The following is a 16,361-nucleotide window of genomic DNA, read 5'->3' as shown; positions in this document are numbered from 1 at the left end:
TTTTCTGTTATTTAGCCTACCTACCTAATAAACTGTCAAAATAGCGTACACCAAAAACACATGGTTTTCTATGCATTGAATTAAAATTATAATTGAATGATAATTATTTTTATAGCCCTTATTTAATTCAGCTAATCCCACTGAGAACATGATCAGTTTTACAACATACGGGAGTACAGCAGAGCTTCCCTAAGTTTCTGGTGAGGCATATTTCTCCACGAGAGGTTCGCGTTTGCTGACCACTGCTGTGTGACAGCCAGAGCTGCGGCCAATGAGAAAGCTACCTTCCTGCTCGTGCCCCTCCCGCCTGGATGAAACAGCCAATGAGAGGAGCAGTGAGGTTTTTAAATCCACCGCACTCTCACCGCCCCACTTTGCAGTGTGGTGCTGTGATGTTTGTGGTTGCAGAAAGAGTGAACTATACCAAGGGCAACATTTAATAGACTCCTCGTCCTCTTTGGACTTTATTCTGGCGACTGAGATGGCAAAAGGTAAACTTGGTAATGCACTGTCATTTCAGGAATTGTTTATGTCATACAGGCTACAGTAGTTAAGGAGTACCAAACAGCTAATGCTAGCTAGCGTAAATAGAGGACCAAATTCGTTTAATTGAACGTAGCTCATGTTTACAAATAAACTTGCCTGTAAATGCTTGGCTTTTGTACAATGTTCTCTCATTTAGATAGCAATGCTTACACTTATTTATTTCTATGTTTATAAAGGGAAGAAAAATGTGCTAAGAACAGACATAAAGCATGAGGACACTGTTGAAGGTATGGTCACTTCACGGAAGGAGACAAAGGAAAACAAACCAGCAGCTAACAAGGTAAGTTTTATTGTTGGGTTTTACGCTTTGCAGCTCCCGCGTTGGTCAACATTCTGGAAAGGTAATGTTACTTTGACAGGGGTCCTGCCTCAGCTTGGCGCCGTGGCAGCGTACATAGGCTTCATTCATGAACTAACTAGACTGCAGGAAGCTTCGTATTGTTTGTAATCGACGTTACCCAGACTTGACTCTTTCAGGCAAAACCTATCCCAGGTTGTGTACAGCCTCTTAATAACCTTCACCAGTCAAAAGGTAAGGTTAAGGTGTAGTGTATCCATAATGCAGTGTACACCATAGCTATTGGTTTAGGGAATAGAGCTGAAACTTGGTTTAGGATGTAAACGTGTTTCAGTGTCACTGGAGAATCTGTTTAGTGATCAGCACATACACTAACACTGTACAAGAGTTATTTATAGTGGGCCATAAACTTCTGAAATTATGATATTTGCAGACATTGAAACCACAATCAGTCCAATTTAAAAATAAATAAATTAAATACAAAAATTAAAAAAAGAAATAAAATTTCTGTGCACGTGGCATTGGCTGGGTACCTGATCACCCTGTTTTTCCGATACACTTTTCCAGCATTTTTAATTCTATTCTGCCAATCAGAGATGACACTGTTACCATGGAGCCACTAACCACTCCCAGCTGGAGATGGCAGGCGGACCGATAAAGTCTTCATCAGGCAGCAGTCTGTTCAGTGCATTTTCTGTTGGCTCCACCGTGCTTTTTAAATGATGAAGTGGTTCAAAGAGCAGCTCTGAATGTGTGCAACTTGCTCTAAATTGGGAGGGTCTTAAACTCGCATGCATGTTGAGTGGTTTGGAGCAGGAATTAAGACATTAAATACAGTCTGCAACAACTACATGGTTCTAAACATAGCTTCATAAAAGATGATGTCTCATTTATTGCATCTTGTCAGATTTGCATGCTGATACCGATGATAGTGAAGCTGAATGTGTATGCATCTCATTAGGTTTACTCCTGGGAACAGAGCAGGGTTTTTCATTTTTTTCCCTAGGTAAATAATAATCTTTTTGCAGGAGTGCGTAGGTAAAGTGCAGTCAATTGTCCAGAGTCTACGGAGTCCAAGCAAACCTCGGTCCCCTCTGAGTGACAGTTCAAGCACGCTGATCCAGGAAGGAAATGAATCTGATGCAGCTAACCCTGACCTGTTGAAGCTGAAAAAAGGTGAATATCTAATTAACTTTTAAAATGTATTGAATCAACTGATGTGAAATGCTATTGTTTGGTCATTTCTGTTACATATAATCTCCCAGCCATTTTGCTGTTTACCCCTGTGTTACCTTGTGGTCAGCAGATCGTGTACCACAGAAAAATTTCCTGTGCATGTGAATGGTAGCAGTGTTCACTGACCTACTATCTTATGACACAACTTCACTGCTTTTCAAGGAACGTCACTTTCTTGATTACGGCTAAATGGTTAGAGCAGCTATAAATTTAATTCTTTGTGTCTTCTTTATTTTAGACATACCTAATGAAGTTAAATCTGAGAGTTGTGAGTCCAAAGAGCAGAAGCCTGAAATGGCTTGTCAAAGTCATGGGATTAGAGAGCAATTCACTGACCAGCCTGATCAAAAAGAGTCCACCACGCACACCGATGCTAGGTTGCAAGCAGGCAAAAAAGTTACAGCATCCAAACCTCGGAGTCGAACTGGTCCCAAACTCGGAGCAAAAAAGTGAGTGCACAAAATAAACATGTCAGTGTCATTGAGAAAAAAGAAAAAGACATGGCCCCTTTCACAGACAGTTGTTCAATAATAATCTCATTACTTTTTATAATGTCTGTGTTTTCAGGATTGAGAATAAAGCTCCCCAAAATAGAAAGGTCACAGACTATTATCCGATCAGACGGAGTAACAGAAAAACTAAGGCAGAGTTAAAGGTTTGTATGAAAAAAGCTTATTTGTTATAAAGAGGGTTGTGCATTTTTTAAGTTAATAAATTATATCTTCATTTCCTTTTGCTTTTTTTAAATGGTCTTTTTTTTTTCTATAAAGATTATGCAACTCTACCATAACAGGAAGTTTAACTTTGACCAAATTACTCAAATTGTCAACAGAATGAAGAACACAGTCACACTGATGACCTGATAAAGAATGGCATTGAGGAAGGAATGCAGGTAGGATTAATGATTTGAGTGTTGTCACTTTAGCCTAGAGCATAGTGTATGCAATGCAATGTATGAATTTGTGCTATTTTCTGTAAATCAATAATAAGCACCGAAGATTCGTTTGTGACACATTTAATATTTATACAGTGGTTAGGCAATTCCCAAATCTTTGCTAAATCAGATAGCATTCACACTGTATTGCTTTTGAATGTTAACAGGTCAAACACATAGAAGGAAAAGGAAGAGGGGTGTTTGCTGTCAAGAGCTTCAAAAAAGGAGAGTTTGTTGTGGAGTACCACGGAGACCTACTGGAACTACCTGAGGCTAAAATAAGAGAGGCCCAGTATGCTCAGGATCCCCAAACAGGCTGTTACATGTACTACTTTCAGTATCAATCTAAAACATACTGGTAAGTTCAAACGTCACCACTTTGATTTGGGATCGACACTTGGTTTCACACTTAATTTCATTTTAATTTCTTTGTTCAATTTGTCAGCTTTCTGGGAATCACTAATTGTAACTGCATACCAGAGGAAATTTCTGGAGCTAAGTTCATTTATGCAAAACTATTAAATAAGAACTATTCTACGATTCTAAGATTAGCATGGTTATTAAAAATACCCTTGGTCAGTAAATAAGTCTCGCTATTCCATGGAACATCCACATCTGTTTATAGCTCTTTCATAGAGTAACCATATTGTCTTAGAAAAGTTTCTCCCCACTAACTTTTGACATGAAGAAAAGGCTTGGTCTGTCTTAGCAAATTAGTTCTTCTAATTAACAGTCTCCCAATACAATGATGTCTCCTGGGCTCCAATATGATGGCATTAGGCTTGAAAATGGAATATTTCCTTCAAATTTTCTGCCTGACTTCTAGTGTGTAATATACCTGTCATGTTTTGTAGTGACAGTTTTATTTTTATTTGTTGGATTACAGTGTAGATGCTACAAAGGAAACAAGTCGTCTAGGAAGACTGATAAACCACAGTAAAACTGGAAACTGCCAGACTAAGCTTCACGCCATAGATGGAACCCCCCATCTGATCTTGGTAGCTTCCAGAGACATCAAAGCAGAGGAGGAGCTGCTGTATGACTACGGTGATCGGAGTAAAGCCTCAATCTTGGCTCACCCTTGGCTCAAATACTGAAACTTTGACCACAAGTGTTTGTATTTCAGATGAATTGGTCCTCTCTGCTATCCTGTTCATCTTTATGTAAAAGATGCTATAGATGAGCAGTCCTCCACACACTTTTTTTTATGAAATATAAAAATAGTTTTTGTTTCAAATGAAGGCTAAAACTTCAACTCGTGAAAAGTATATTTTTGGAACAGTTGTTTTTATCATGCTTTTATATTTTTCTAATCTAACTGTAGCAGAGATTTAAGCTTGATGAGTATTTCTCCTGGATAAATAGTGTTTCACATTCTCCATGGGGTTTCCTATTGTAATGAATATAAAACTGACTATTTGATTTGCCAATTGTAAATTATTACCTGTGCTGTAAATTGAGGAATAAAACAGTTGAGTTGTCATTTCATGATTGTAGGTGAAGAAGATCTGATAACAAAAATATGAACTATGATGCTCTAAGATGACACCCTTCTTTTTTTTTTTTTTGTTATGAGCCTTAATTTATTGGCTACTGGGGCACTCCAATGAAATTTACATGCATTCTGCAGTGCAGTATAAAATGCTACTTTGTATCAAAGTATTGCAAAGGCCTTTTTTTAAATATTGTTACAACCTTATACTAAAATTGTTTTTCATTTTTACCCTCATCAATCTACACTTAATATCCCATTATGATAAAGCAAAAATAGAATTTTAGAAATTTGCTCACATTTATTAAAAAGGAAAAACAGAAAAATCACACTGACAAAAGTATTTAAACTCTTTGCTGTGACGCCTGAAATTTAGCCCAGGTGCCTCCCATTTCTCTTGATCATCCTTGAGACATTTCTACACCTTGATTGGAGTCCACCTTTTGTAAATTCACTTGAATGGACATGATTTGGAAAAACACAACTGTCTATATAAGGTCTCACAGCTGACAATGCATATCAGAGCAAAAACCAAGCCATGAGGCTAAAGGAACCGCCTGCAGAGCAAGAGACAGGATTGTGAGCCACAGAACTGGGGAAGGCTACCAAAAAAAAAAAAAAAAAAATCTGCTGCATTGAAGGTTCCAAAGAGTAGAGTGGCCTCCATAATTCTTCTCCTCAGTGAAAGACACATGAAAGCACCTAAAGGACTCTCAGACTATGAGACAAGATTCTTTGATCTAAAGAACCCACGATTAAGCTCTTTGGCCTCAATTCTAAGCGTCATGTCTAGAGGAAACCGGGCACCTTTCATCACCTGCCCAATACCATCCCAATAGTGAAGCATGATGGTGGCAGCATCGTGCTGTGGGGGTGAAAATACAGAGATATCCTTGTTTATGGAAACCTGGTCCAGGGCACTCAGGATCTCAGACTGGGCCACAGGTTCACCTTCCAATAGGACAATGACCCTAAGAAGACTTGAAGCTATAATTTCTGCCAAAAGTGCTTGTACAAAGTACTGAGTAAAGGTTTTAAATACTTATCACAATGTGATATTGCAGTTTTTTTTCTTTTCAATATCTGCAAAAAATTATGTTTTCGCTTCATCATTATGGGATATTGAGTGCAGGTTGATGAGGGGAAAAAATGAATTTAAAATATTTGAGCATAAGGCTGCAACATGAAAATGTGAAAAATGAAGGGGTCTGAATACTTTCTGAATGCACTGTATGTGCAACAAAGTTTTGAATGGACTCTCTATTAGATACAGTCAATCTTATTTGATTCTGTTTTGCAACAAGAAATCTCTAGCTTCAAAGGAACACAATATGATTTACAGTAAGGGAGTTTTGAAGCACATTAAGACTAAACTGAATCAAAATAAATTCTGTTCATCTTTGCTCTCTGCTGTGCTCTATTCATCCATTCAAAACGGCTCTCCATACATTAAGATTCTGGTGTAGGACTTGAATAATAATCTTTTGCAATTAAACTGTAAATCCTCATTATCCCGTCACTAATGCATGTGAAGTCAAGTGATGCGGTAGTAGGTGGCCTGTGTGTGTAAGCTGGCATCTGTATGCTATGATTTGTTTACATTGACATGAGATGAGAAGTAGAACCTGTAACACCGATGTGAAATAAGATGGGAGCGTTTAAAATATTCAACCTCAAACAAATACTTTCCAAAATGTGATAACATAATATTATTACAAATATTTTGGGGGTTGGGGCCCTTTTTGCTCCATTTTACAGCTGAGAGTTGAGAGCGACACAGTGTGTTTTTAGATTACATGAAGCACCTTGAAGACAGAATTTCAAGCCTATAGATAACTTCATTTTGAGTGAATGCATTCAGCAGCTACATAATACTTTCCAGTTTAGTTTGACATCTTCATCAAACTTTCCACATAATATATATTTCTACTATTTCAACTCTGTATTACTATAAACCATCTTAGGTTAAAATTACTAATACAAAATACAATGCTTGTTAGATTGACAAATACACATTAAATATAAAAGTGGTTAACTGATGAGAAAAATTGTGCCGACAAATCCTGTTTGTCTTCTACATGGTCAGTTCTTGTGAAAGGCTTTTCTTATTTTCGCCGAAATGAAAACCTATAAAACAGAAAAAGGGTCCAGTGTTAGTTTTAGGGAGTTTTTTGGGAATGGTAGCGTGAACACGGAACATAAAAGTAAGACTGCCCAGTATGAGAAAACCACACTTGAGTCATGGCAGACTAATTACTGACAGCAGTTTGGCAGACGCACTAGCAATTTCCAACTTCTCTCGTTCTCTCATTCAGTGCTCACACAAACATTCTCAGCATCAGCATGAATTCATCTGGTCACAAGTATATCATTATGAGACAGGAGACGGGGCTGTGAAAACAATCCTTCCTCCTTGCTTACTTCAGCATCATGTGGTTGCTGCTGACTTTCTTGAAACCTCGCCATCTGAGGTGTACGGCTAAAAGTGGTGTATAGCTTGAAATAGGTGGTTTAATTACTGTGCGCTATGTCTTTCAGATTACTTCTCTGTTGTCTGTACATTCGTTTTTCTGAGTTCGGTAAAGAAATCCAGCCTGTTACTCACAGTTTGCCTATGGTTGTCTTCTCCTCTTTTGCATCATGTATTGTGGCTGTACTGTGCTCTGTGGCTGCTGGTGACTCCAGATCCACTTCCACCATGGGTGGTTCGGCCTGTGGCAGAATCCCACTGCAGAAGAAAGCACAGATCACTGAGAATATTTTGTGTCAAAGGTGCTGTACATCAAAAGAAGCGGTAAAATTGGAGGCTCATTTGAGCTTCATAATGTCAGTGCAGGTCGGTTCTACTGTCGATATTTACACACTGTGCCTAATTTTTATGGTTTATTTGCCAAATTAGCAGAATTAAACCACAAGTTAGTAATGCCTGTATTTATACAAAGACTCTGTATGATTGTAAAACAGCAGATAAAAGGTATGATAATACTGGATAGTGTCCATTTAACAAAATATCAAATACATTTCTGGTGTATATTAGTGTTAAAAGTGTACTAATATCAATATTGTCACTGTGTCTAATCTGTAGGAGGCCTACAGATGGACACACTCACTACTTTTTTTTTTATTTTTTTTTTTTTATTTTAAAAAAAACAAGCAGCAGCACAATCTAGATTAACATGTTCACATTGGAGTTTCCACTGAGTAACAGATTTATTAGCTACACCTAAACAGTCTCATGAAGTGCTGCGCTTACGGCCCTGCAGTAAATGCTGCTCTGTGATCATTATTGGGGCTGCAGTTAGTGGTGGGGTTGTGGTGGATGACACTGTACTAAGGTTTTTCTAATGCTCTGACCTCCCCGTGTTTGTGCGCATGGGTGGAAAAGATATTACTAACAACCCTCAAATACAGGGCAGGTTTAGAAGAGAGGTTTCCTGATAGAAGTTACATTTTGCAATAAAGACCTTTGAATACATCTATGAATGGGGTTTTTTTGGCTCACCTCTTGTACAGCTGAAGCTCCTCCTGCGCCACCATGAGCTGAGCCTTCAGCTGGTTCCTCTCCTGCAGAACCTCCTTCAGCTCCTGCATGGTGAACCGCGGTCTGTTGGGGTCCGTCAGGTCCACCACCAGCTGGTTCGGACCCGCTGTTTGCTTTGGCGGCAGACAGGAAAAGCAGCTCTAAACGTCCAGTGGCGTCTGACATAAAAAACCTCCACTGTACAAGGCGGCTGACAGACCGCAACACTCACCGTGCCCTGCCCGGAGGAGGTCTCACTGACGATCCTGTCCAGCTCACTCTTCAAGTTGTCCCGCTCCATTTTCAGCTCCTCCAGAGACAAGTTGTACTTACTGACCAGAGTCTCGAACATTTCCAAAACGCGGACTATTCTGAACTGCAAATCCGACACTTCTTCTCCCGTGCTGCTTATTTTGAGCAAATCTCGTCCGATCACGTACGAAATGTCATAAACATCTTCAACCGTGAGCTCGAGCGCGTCCCTCTCGAAAGCCAGAGCGGGCGACGGCTCTTCGCCGAACTCCATGACGGAACAATGCGACTCTCAAAACCCGCGGAATAAAGTTGACTTTCTCCACCAGGTACTGCTTACGACCTTTGTTTTTTGTTTTGTTTTGACTAGAGATCAATACTTTTACTGGCAGAAGGTAACCAACTTCCAGAGGAGCTACACTTCCCCCATCACTCACCCGCCAATGGCGTGACTCGATGGGCAGCAGAGGAGGGCAAAGTATCCTAGCGACAGGTGAGTACAAAGATCGTCTACGGCTCAAGAGAAGTCTCTCAACACTGGATTTGTACTGTTTTTCGCGGTACAGAGGGCAATAAGCGAGTGACAGCTCTCACTTTTTCACTTCCCCAATCAAACTGCATATCAGAATCAGGTGAGAGAGCATGTGATTTAATGCGTTTCATTTTGGTTGTGCTCTATTCTATTTTTTTTCTCGGTTTTCAGTTCTATTAACGTGAAATGATCCAGGAAATATTCTTGCCAGCACAAAATAAGGCCTAATAATGCCATCAAACCTTTAAAAAATATATTTTAAGGACATGAACACAACCTCTACCATATCTAGCATACTTGTCTTCACAATATTAGCATTTGATAGAATCACAATAACGAAATTTCCAAAAAAAAAGAAAAAGAAAATTTTATTACTTTATTCTCAACAGGCATTATTTTACAGATGCAACCAAGCACATATTGATAGTTAGGGCATGTTTTTACAGTACTCATTATTGTTGGAATATATTTCTTCTGGTGTTTTACCAGTATGACTGTACTAGTGTATACCACAGGGTGTGGCGACAGGCTGTAGTGCTGCAAGTAACACCCTCTTTTCAACAATTTAGAGGATGACTTAGTGCTGGCACTAAGCAGATTATCTCATAGTATTTTAGAGGAAAACAGAGGCACATGGTCATTTATGGGTCTTATGGCAGCTGGACACGATGTTATTATTCAGAGACCACTAAAGAACTTAAAAGTGTCTGTGAAAACTCATTTCCTACTCTGGGGAATACTCCATATTACAGGCACTACTTGCCATACTGGCGAGCAAATACATTATGAGGTGCAGTCACACCATTTCTGTGATAGGAGCAAGCAATGTAGTGACAATGTTGGATGCTAAGTTATTTGACAATACAGCAGCATTTGCAGCATCAAAAATAATGAAGCATAGCTTTTTAATTGTTATACAGTATACAGAGTGAAGCGCTAACAGGTGTTGACTGTTTATGAAGCCACAAAACCCTGAGAGGTCATAAATACACACAAAAATGTCCAGGTTCGACCAGTTTTCTCACATTTAACTACTTAGGTTTATTTGACCAAGTTAGCTAAAATGTTACCATTTAGCTAACTATAATGTAAATGTAATGTCTATAATGTAAATGTAATGCAAAAGTTGACACCACTAAAAACAGCAGTGGTTCATTCATCATAGTTTAAACTTTATAAACACTATAGAGATTTAGTTTATAATAACCAAGTAATGCAGCCACTAAATTAAATTCTTGTAAATACCGTTTGTCTTTTGGCAAACTGTGTTGAGAGATACAAACGTATTGACATGGTGTGGGAAAAAATAAGAGCAATTGTATAAGAAGAATTTAAATTCACGGTCATACAAAGGGAACAAGTCTTCTGACGGGCAACAACGTCGGATCGTCTGCGATCAAACCGGCTGCCACCATTGGCATTATGGCAGTGAAGATCCTGTCCAGAGAAGAAAATGGAGAAGGGGTAGTGTTGACACAGCGGGATGGAGAGAAAGAGAGAAATTCAGAGTTAGAGAGAAAACAAAAAGCATCAGAAGCATTGTTCTGATCATTATTGTTTTGTGACCCTCAGTCAACCACAGTGACACTGACTATTGACACCTCACACAATATTAAGACAACTGATTTTTTTTTTTACTTATTCCTGTAAAATCAGCTAGTTATGTTAACTGATGATGTTTATAAGCTACATTATGGTGACAAATTATATTAGTGGAGTGTCACAGGAGAAATTAAAACAGGGCAGTGAAGTACTGGCCCTCTTGACAAGTACAAAGGTAAACCTTGGTGTATCAAGAAAAGTGTGCCATGCCAAATTCATTACTCACAAGCGCCTAATTCCTGATTCAGGCTGATCAGTGCAATTGGAGTGTGGCGGAGGAGATGAAGTACAAATAATGGAGCCGACGTCATCCTCAGTCTCATCACTGAGAGATATGGAAGGTGTAAGCGTTAACTTTTGTGTCAGTGTTTTGTAAAATTGAGTCAAATCTAAAGTTTGTTAACAAAATAGACCTTTTGTAATATGCCAACTCTTCCTGCAGCACGAACACTTGGGCCTTGAGTTCATTCCTCTCCTGCAGGACGTCCCGCAGCTCCTGCAGAGTGAAGCGAGGTTTGTCTGAATCCTGCTCGAGACAATCTGTCTCCTCCTCTTGCTCTGTATCAGTTGGCGCCTTCTGCAGTCAAAACACACAGTGAGCATTTCTCTCTGCACACCATGGACACATAGACACTAACAAGGAAATGGGTAACAATCACAATCTTTGTTTCTGTTAGTGAAGGTAAATTGATTTGGTTCGACTTCCTAAAATAATAAAGGTGCCCTGTTGAGTTTTGACCACGAGTGATGTTGTAGAGTGCTGTTTTGATAAGCACATCACTGTATTATTTGTTTCTTCTGCATGTGCGTGAGGACGCACATCCACTTCACAAGCACAGGGTTAGAGTGATACACATACTTCTCAACTGCAGAGCAGAGTGGAGATTTCAGTACATTAAACAAAGCTTTTGCAAATGTTTCATGGGGTAGGAAATGCATTCAGCAGCCTTACAAACATGACTTTTGTCATGCACGATGAATGTGAACAACACAGTGTTTAAAACAGGGTTCCTTTGACAGAATATAGTTGCTGATTTTCGTTTACTGCAACAATACAGAAAGGCTTAATAAATCAGATACCTAATGACATGACATCTTGATGAAAAAAGATAATAGATCCTTCTGTGTAAACTGAAAGCATGTCGCATGTGAGAGACCTGAAAAAGTTGTCAGTGACCCACACCAGGACACACCAGCAGAGACATAATGCTTTGTGTTCAGTAGAAATAGTCTTTTAGTGGGCCTCTGTTATAACCATAGTAAGACTGTGTATATGGGAAGAGAATAAACAGGTGTTACCAGTAACAAAGCTGTCGTGTCCTCATCTTGGTCACCCTCTTCCGCGTTATTTTCTCTGTTAGATGACCTTGGGAGAAGGGAAGGACTCTTGCTGCGCTCAAAGCATTTTGCCAGGAATCCAGGGTCCCCTCCACACTCCACCCATACTGAATTTGGTTTGATGGAGTTAGATGGCGCTGCGTCTGAGGACTGGATTTGCGACACAAAACAGCCACTTAGACACTAAAAAACATGTCAGACCTAATGCACTATAGTCAAACATGGTTTGTAGCATGCTGAAGAAAAGCCCTTTTCCTTTTTCTTACCTTCATCTGTGGTGATGCATGTGACAAGATCCCAGATCTTGTAAGAGAGGACTCTCCTTTCTCAGCGATCTCCCTCTCCACTTCCCAGTCCCGGAGCTCCTTCCTCAGCCTTGTGACCTCCAGCTGCAGAGCCCCTGCTTCCTGTTGCTGTGCCAGGGCTGCAGCCTCGAGCTCAGCCCTCTGCTGGATCAGTGCCCTGCCCTGGGCTTCCATCAGTCCTTGCCTGTGACGAAGGTCCTGGTTGATCCTTATCAGCCGATGCTGCTGCATCTGGAGCTAAAGTGGAGGGAATGTGTTTTATGACTTCACTAGTTCTGGTTAAGGACAGAAAATTGTAAACTTAATATCTTCTCAGGGGCCAGTATTTTTGAAGCATGTAGTCGAAATCCTCACCGCCTCAACATCCTCATTTCTTAGTTTTAGCTCATGGTTTTTAGCCCGGATTTCATCCCTCTGCCTATCCACCAAGTCTTCCAGCTTCCTCATCACCTGTCTTTCTTTTTCTGACATTCCTGCGGGTATCATAAAAAAGGACAGACAAAATGCTCACACAAGTAACATCAGTTCAATCTAATAAGAGGATGTGCACCATCATGCCATTCAACAGCAAAGAAACCATATCAGTGTTTTTTTTCTATTTTTAGCATTTTAAGTATAAATTGCATATATACTTCTTATTAAGCATCAGTTTCCAATTCTTCCGAACAGCCACAATTTGATATACTATAAAATTCACAAACATTCATTGTATCAGAGGGATTCAAAGTGCAATGCTTTTGACATGCAACTCTATAATGTAAAAATATAAATACACCAACTAAAAGAGTTTTTACCACAGACCCTTTTTGCAATTGCATTACCACATAACAATAATGTAATTTTTCAAGTTAAAAGAAAATGTTCACTCTAATGGATTACATTATCTCTCAAAGTTGACTGGTACACTGTATTAAAATGAAGTAAATCAATCTAAAAAGTTATGGTGTCCTTTGCGAAATTGTTAACAGTAATGTAAACTATACACAATTTGCAGTTAACAACAAACATCTCAAATCTGGTCTCTTTAAGACTTGGAAGGGGCTTACTCCTGGTTTTAGAGCCTCTGTTACACTATGAATGTGTTTTTCTAGACAAGTAATGTGTCAGTGAGCAGAATAATCATATCATGCAGCACCCGTTAATTTCCATGTACATGTTTATAAGCAGTCTGCGTGTGTACTGTGGTCCTGACAGTAGTATATTTGAAGCCGTCATGCAAGTCGCACACAAGAGCTATATTTTTGGTCCGCTTCAAAAATAGTCTCCTTTACAAGCCCCTGACTGCCTCTGTTCACAGCGTCCTCTTTCATGTCACCATACAAGTATACAGCATATGCTGTACAATCCCTTGTCACTGCACAGGGTAAATATGGGTAACGTACAGCAGATGGTTAATCAGCGCAACACAAATCTGTATTGTACTGCACTGTACTGTGCTGAGCACACTTATAGAACACATATCAGATCTGTACTGGAACTCTCTGCCAAGACCAAACTAATTTAGTATCCAGAGTCATCACAAGAAGATACAGTACAACACAACAGGCATGGCGAGACTTCAAAAGGCAACAGACTATACAGCATGCTATGTTGTTATATATATTACAACATACAACATGTTATATTCATGTGATCTATGTCTTTAATGCCTGGCTGAAAACCAAATGCCCTTTGGTATCATAATAAACAACTCTGACATTTCACTCATCACAATCTACTGTAATCAACGTATAAAGATGCATCTATTTGTCTCCTGATTACGATTCTGATACTTCAGCTCAGGGTATCTCCTGATACCAAGTATCAATGCCGTACCAGTGCTCTCTTATTTCCAGATTTAAAATCTCTTTCAGCTCACGGTGTCGAATCATTTTGAATGTGAGATAACAAGAGGCCAGGGATGCTGTGGCACTAAAAACTGAGTCAGCTGGCTGTCGTGACTGAATAAATGTAACTGATAGCAGTAACATTGGATCTTTATAATGACATTGACAAAAAATCAAAACACAAGACAGTTTTTACTCTGGATCGGTCATGTCATGGCCAATGCTCAATCTGCTTAATAAGGTCAGTATCAGTATAGCTACCAATCCGGCATATCAGATCAGTGCATCCCTACCAATGTATAACTTTAAAATTTTATTTTACAGGAGGTCTGGAGGCTGAAAACTATTATTTAGATTATTCCACCAGAAAAGTTAAAGAAACCTCAGAAAAAAGTGATTAATAATAAATGTGTTAAAAAAAAAAATGCTATTTTCTTATGCCATAGATCATTGTGAGACCTCCCAAAACTAATTTGTGAAACCCAAAACTCATCTGTCAAACTCTGGTTGAGAACCTTTGCGGCAGACAACCCACCCTTCTGTTTCTGCAGGTCTTCCTCTGTGACAGGAGACTCTTTGAGAGAAAGGCTCACCAACAGCCTCTTGTTCTCAGCCTGAAGCTGAGTGCTTTGAGAGAGCAGGTCCTGGACTTCGCCTCTCCATACATCCTCCACAAGCTCCAGCTCCTGCGCACAGGAGATACAGAAAAAAATAAAAAAGAAAGAAAACACCAGCACAGTCAACTGTCTGCACACTTGGTATTTGTTTGGAAAGGACTGATGTAGCTGCACAACAAAGTCAACAAACATTCACTTCAGATTTTGTTGCCTCCAAAATCTAGAATCAAAATATACCAGCTTGGACCTACATACAATATTGCCATTATCACTTGGTTTTATTATCATACATTATTTGAAGCTGTTTGGGGGTTGGAAATTAGTTGAAGTTGTGCTGTAAATGGGTAATTAAGTAATGTGAAGTGTAAGGTATACCAAAAATTAATGAATTGCTCCCTAATCATTATAATATAGTAATATGTGAAGTAGTACGTGTAGGATAGTTTACTACACTGTTATTACTACACTACTAATGTAATGTTATCTATGGTAAAGTAAAAGTTTAAGGTTTTTCACTGCCGGGCAGACAAAAAGTGCAATTTTGAGATGTCAAAGTTTATATCATCATAGATGTTACTTAGTTACTTGCCCTGGAAATGTAAACATAAAGGTCACAACACACATGTACACACAGTGACAGACAGACGGGCCATACACAGGCAGGTAGGTTGATAATGAACACACACAGGTACACACACATACAGGTACACACACAGGTACACACACAGTCAGGTGGAAAGGCACATACACAGACCTTCTGGTGTTTCCTCTCCTGCTCATATCTGTCGCTCCGCTCCTGTCGCAACCTCTCCAGCTCCCTCCGCAGCTCCTCGGTCTCCGGTCCGCCAGCCCCGCGGCTCACCAGCGCCTCCAGCAGCTCCAGGACCCGCACTACTTTGGGCACTACCCCTACCAGAGACTCGCACCCATACCTGTCGATAGTCCTCTCAAACTCCTGTCCCAGTACCACCGCTATGTCGTACACATCCATGACCGTCAGATCCGCCGCGGGTCTGTCCAGCGCTGACAGAAGGCAGGTTTCCATGTCTGTTTACACCTCCGACATTCAACATATCTCTCCTTCCTCTAACCCTCTGAGTAGATTCACATTTGCTGTAGAAATACGAGTTCACGCAAGGCAGGTGAGGCGCTTCTGAACATGGAGGGAACTTGTTTCAGCTTGTTGACTATTTAAACTTCACCAACGTCCGAGGCAGTAGTCTGATGTTGCGTTCAATAAAACTCGTATATGTCACTTTCAACGATAATAAATGCCACCCCAACGCCCCCACTGAGACCAGTGTGTGTGTGTGTGTGTGTGTGTGTGTGTGTGTGTGTGTGTGTGTGTGTGATAGACAAACAGACAGACAGACAAATAGATGGTAGTTGAACCAGCGGGCTTAATATTGCCATGAACTAATAAATTCATATTAATTAAAACATTGTTCGGCTAAGAATAAATGGTCATATTCCTCTCTGCTGAGGCTGAATGCCAGCTCATCTTAGATTTTGAAAAAAAAAAAACGTAATTTTTTCAACAGTTCGTGAACGCAGCAGTGCTCTCTCCAGTTTGACTCAGTCCTACTGCGCATGCCCATTATTAAGCTTTTAAAATATCCCAATACTACTGGACTTGAGATACGGGCAGCCTATAATAAAGTTAAATTTTAGACAAAAAGTATTTATTAAATATTACCAGTGTATTAACATAAAAGGTGAGTTAATTTCTTGGTAGAAATATAAAAACGTACTTAATATTTCACTTATTTTTATTTACCAACAAAACCTTTTTCTATTTGTATAGTAATGTATAGTAATGTTCCTGTTTTAATCATAAACTGTAAATATAAATTGAATATGGTT

The 16,361-nt window shown here is 39.5% G+C and overlaps 3 protein-coding genes and 1 long non-coding RNA gene across 6 annotated transcripts; 2 read left to right on the top strand and 2 right to left on the bottom strand.

The window, feature by feature from the left end:
* The first annotated feature begins 336 nt into the window (after positions 1-336).
* Positions 337-4,502, top strand: kmt5ab (lysine methyltransferase 5Ab). The gene is made up of 8 exons (XM_040155869.1): positions 337-491; positions 723-826; positions 1,873-2,020; positions 2,319-2,529; positions 2,648-2,735; positions 2,913-2,972; positions 3,182-3,372; positions 3,901-4,502. The coding sequence occupies exons 1-8, from the start codon at positions 482-484 to the stop codon at positions 4,109-4,111; spliced, it is 1,023 nt and encodes a 340-aa protein (XP_040011803.1). The 5' UTR covers positions 337-481; the 3' UTR covers positions 4,112-4,502.
* A 1,152-nt stretch (positions 4,503-5,654) lies between these two features.
* On the bottom strand, positions 5,655-8,789 carry rilpl2 (Rab interacting lysosomal protein-like 2). Its single transcript, XM_040155876.1, has 4 exons — positions 8,259-8,789; positions 8,009-8,160; positions 7,112-7,234; positions 5,655-6,633 (listed from the first exon to the last, which is right to left on the bottom strand). The coding sequence occupies exons 1-4, from the start codon at positions 8,550-8,552 to the stop codon at positions 6,612-6,614; spliced, it is 591 nt and encodes a 196-aa protein (XP_040011810.1). The 5' UTR covers positions 8,553-8,789; the 3' UTR covers positions 5,655-6,611.
* A 74-nt stretch (positions 8,790-8,863) lies between these two features.
* LOC120805551 lies at positions 8,864-10,959 on the top strand. The gene is made up of 3 exons (XR_005709566.1): positions 8,864-8,910; positions 10,661-10,755; positions 10,855-10,959. It is a non-coding gene; the product is annotated as an uncharacterized LOC120805551 (long non-coding RNA).
* Positions 9,195-15,713, bottom strand: LOC120805541 (RILP-like protein 1). 3 transcript variants are annotated; one of them, XM_040155860.1, is made up of 8 exons: positions 15,247-15,713; positions 14,417-14,567; positions 12,410-12,528; positions 12,017-12,292; positions 11,712-11,900; positions 10,826-10,989; positions 10,639-10,737; positions 9,195-10,247 (listed from the first exon to the last, which is right to left on the bottom strand). In XM_040155860.1, exons 1-8 carry the CDS (start codon positions 15,541-15,543, stop codon positions 10,154-10,156), a joined length of 1,389 nt encoding a protein of 462 aa, XP_040011794.1. In that variant the 5' UTR covers positions 15,544-15,713; the 3' UTR covers positions 9,195-10,153. The 3 variants fall into 3 exon arrangements, with proteins under 3 accessions (XP_040011794.1, XP_040011795.1, XP_040011796.1); XM_040155861.1 differs by having other exon boundaries at positions 10,826-10,986; XM_040155862.1 differs by having other exon boundaries at positions 15,253-15,713.
* Between the last annotated feature and the right edge of the window lie 648 nt (positions 15,714-16,361).

This window comes from Xiphias gladius, chromosome 19 (assembly GCF_016859285.1).
Source record: "Xiphias gladius isolate SHS-SW01 ecotype Sanya breed wild chromosome 19, ASM1685928v1, whole genome shotgun sequence".
Lineage (NCBI taxonomy): Eukaryota > Metazoa > Chordata > Actinopteri > Istiophoriformes > Xiphiidae > Xiphias > Xiphias gladius.
Note: the sequence above shows the minus strand (reverse complement) of the source record. Positions and strands in the feature narration are given on the sequence as shown.

Bases quoted from the DNA above. Each gene is read 5' to 3' on its own strand.
- kmt5ab (XM_040155869.1), top strand. The intron at 2,021-2,318 runs GTGAATATCTAA...TCTTTATTTTAG, and splicing joins CCTGTTGAAGCTGAAAAAAG to ACATACCTAATGAAGTTAAA. The intron at 2,736-2,912 runs GTTTGTATGAAA...AATTGTCAACAG, and splicing joins AAACTAAGGCAGAGTTAAAG to AATGAAGAACACAGTCACAC.
- LOC120805541 (XM_040155860.1), bottom strand. From the start codon at position 15,543: ATGGAAACCTGCCTTCTGTCAGCGCTGGACAGACCCGCGGCGGATCTG. The intron at 12,293-12,409 runs GTGAGGATTTCG...CCTCCACTTTAG, and splicing joins GAAATGAGGATGTTGAGGCG to CTCCAGATGCAGCAGCATCG. The intron at 10,990-11,711 runs GTAACACCTGTT...TTTTGACTGCAG, and splicing joins ACACGACAGCTTTGTTACTG to AAGGCGCCAACTGATACAGA.
- rilpl2 (XM_040155876.1), bottom strand. From the start codon at position 8,552: ATGGAGTTCGGCGAAGAGCCGTCGCCCGCTCTGGCTTTCGAGAGGGAC. The intron at 8,161-8,258 runs GTGAGTGTTGCG...CTGCCGCCAAAG, and splicing joins CCTCCTCCGGGCAGGGCACG to CAAACAGCGGGTCCGAACCA. The intron at 6,634-7,111 runs GTGAGTAACAGG...TCTGTTTTATAG, and splicing joins AAGACAACCATAGGCAAACT to GTTTTCATTTCGGCGAAAAT.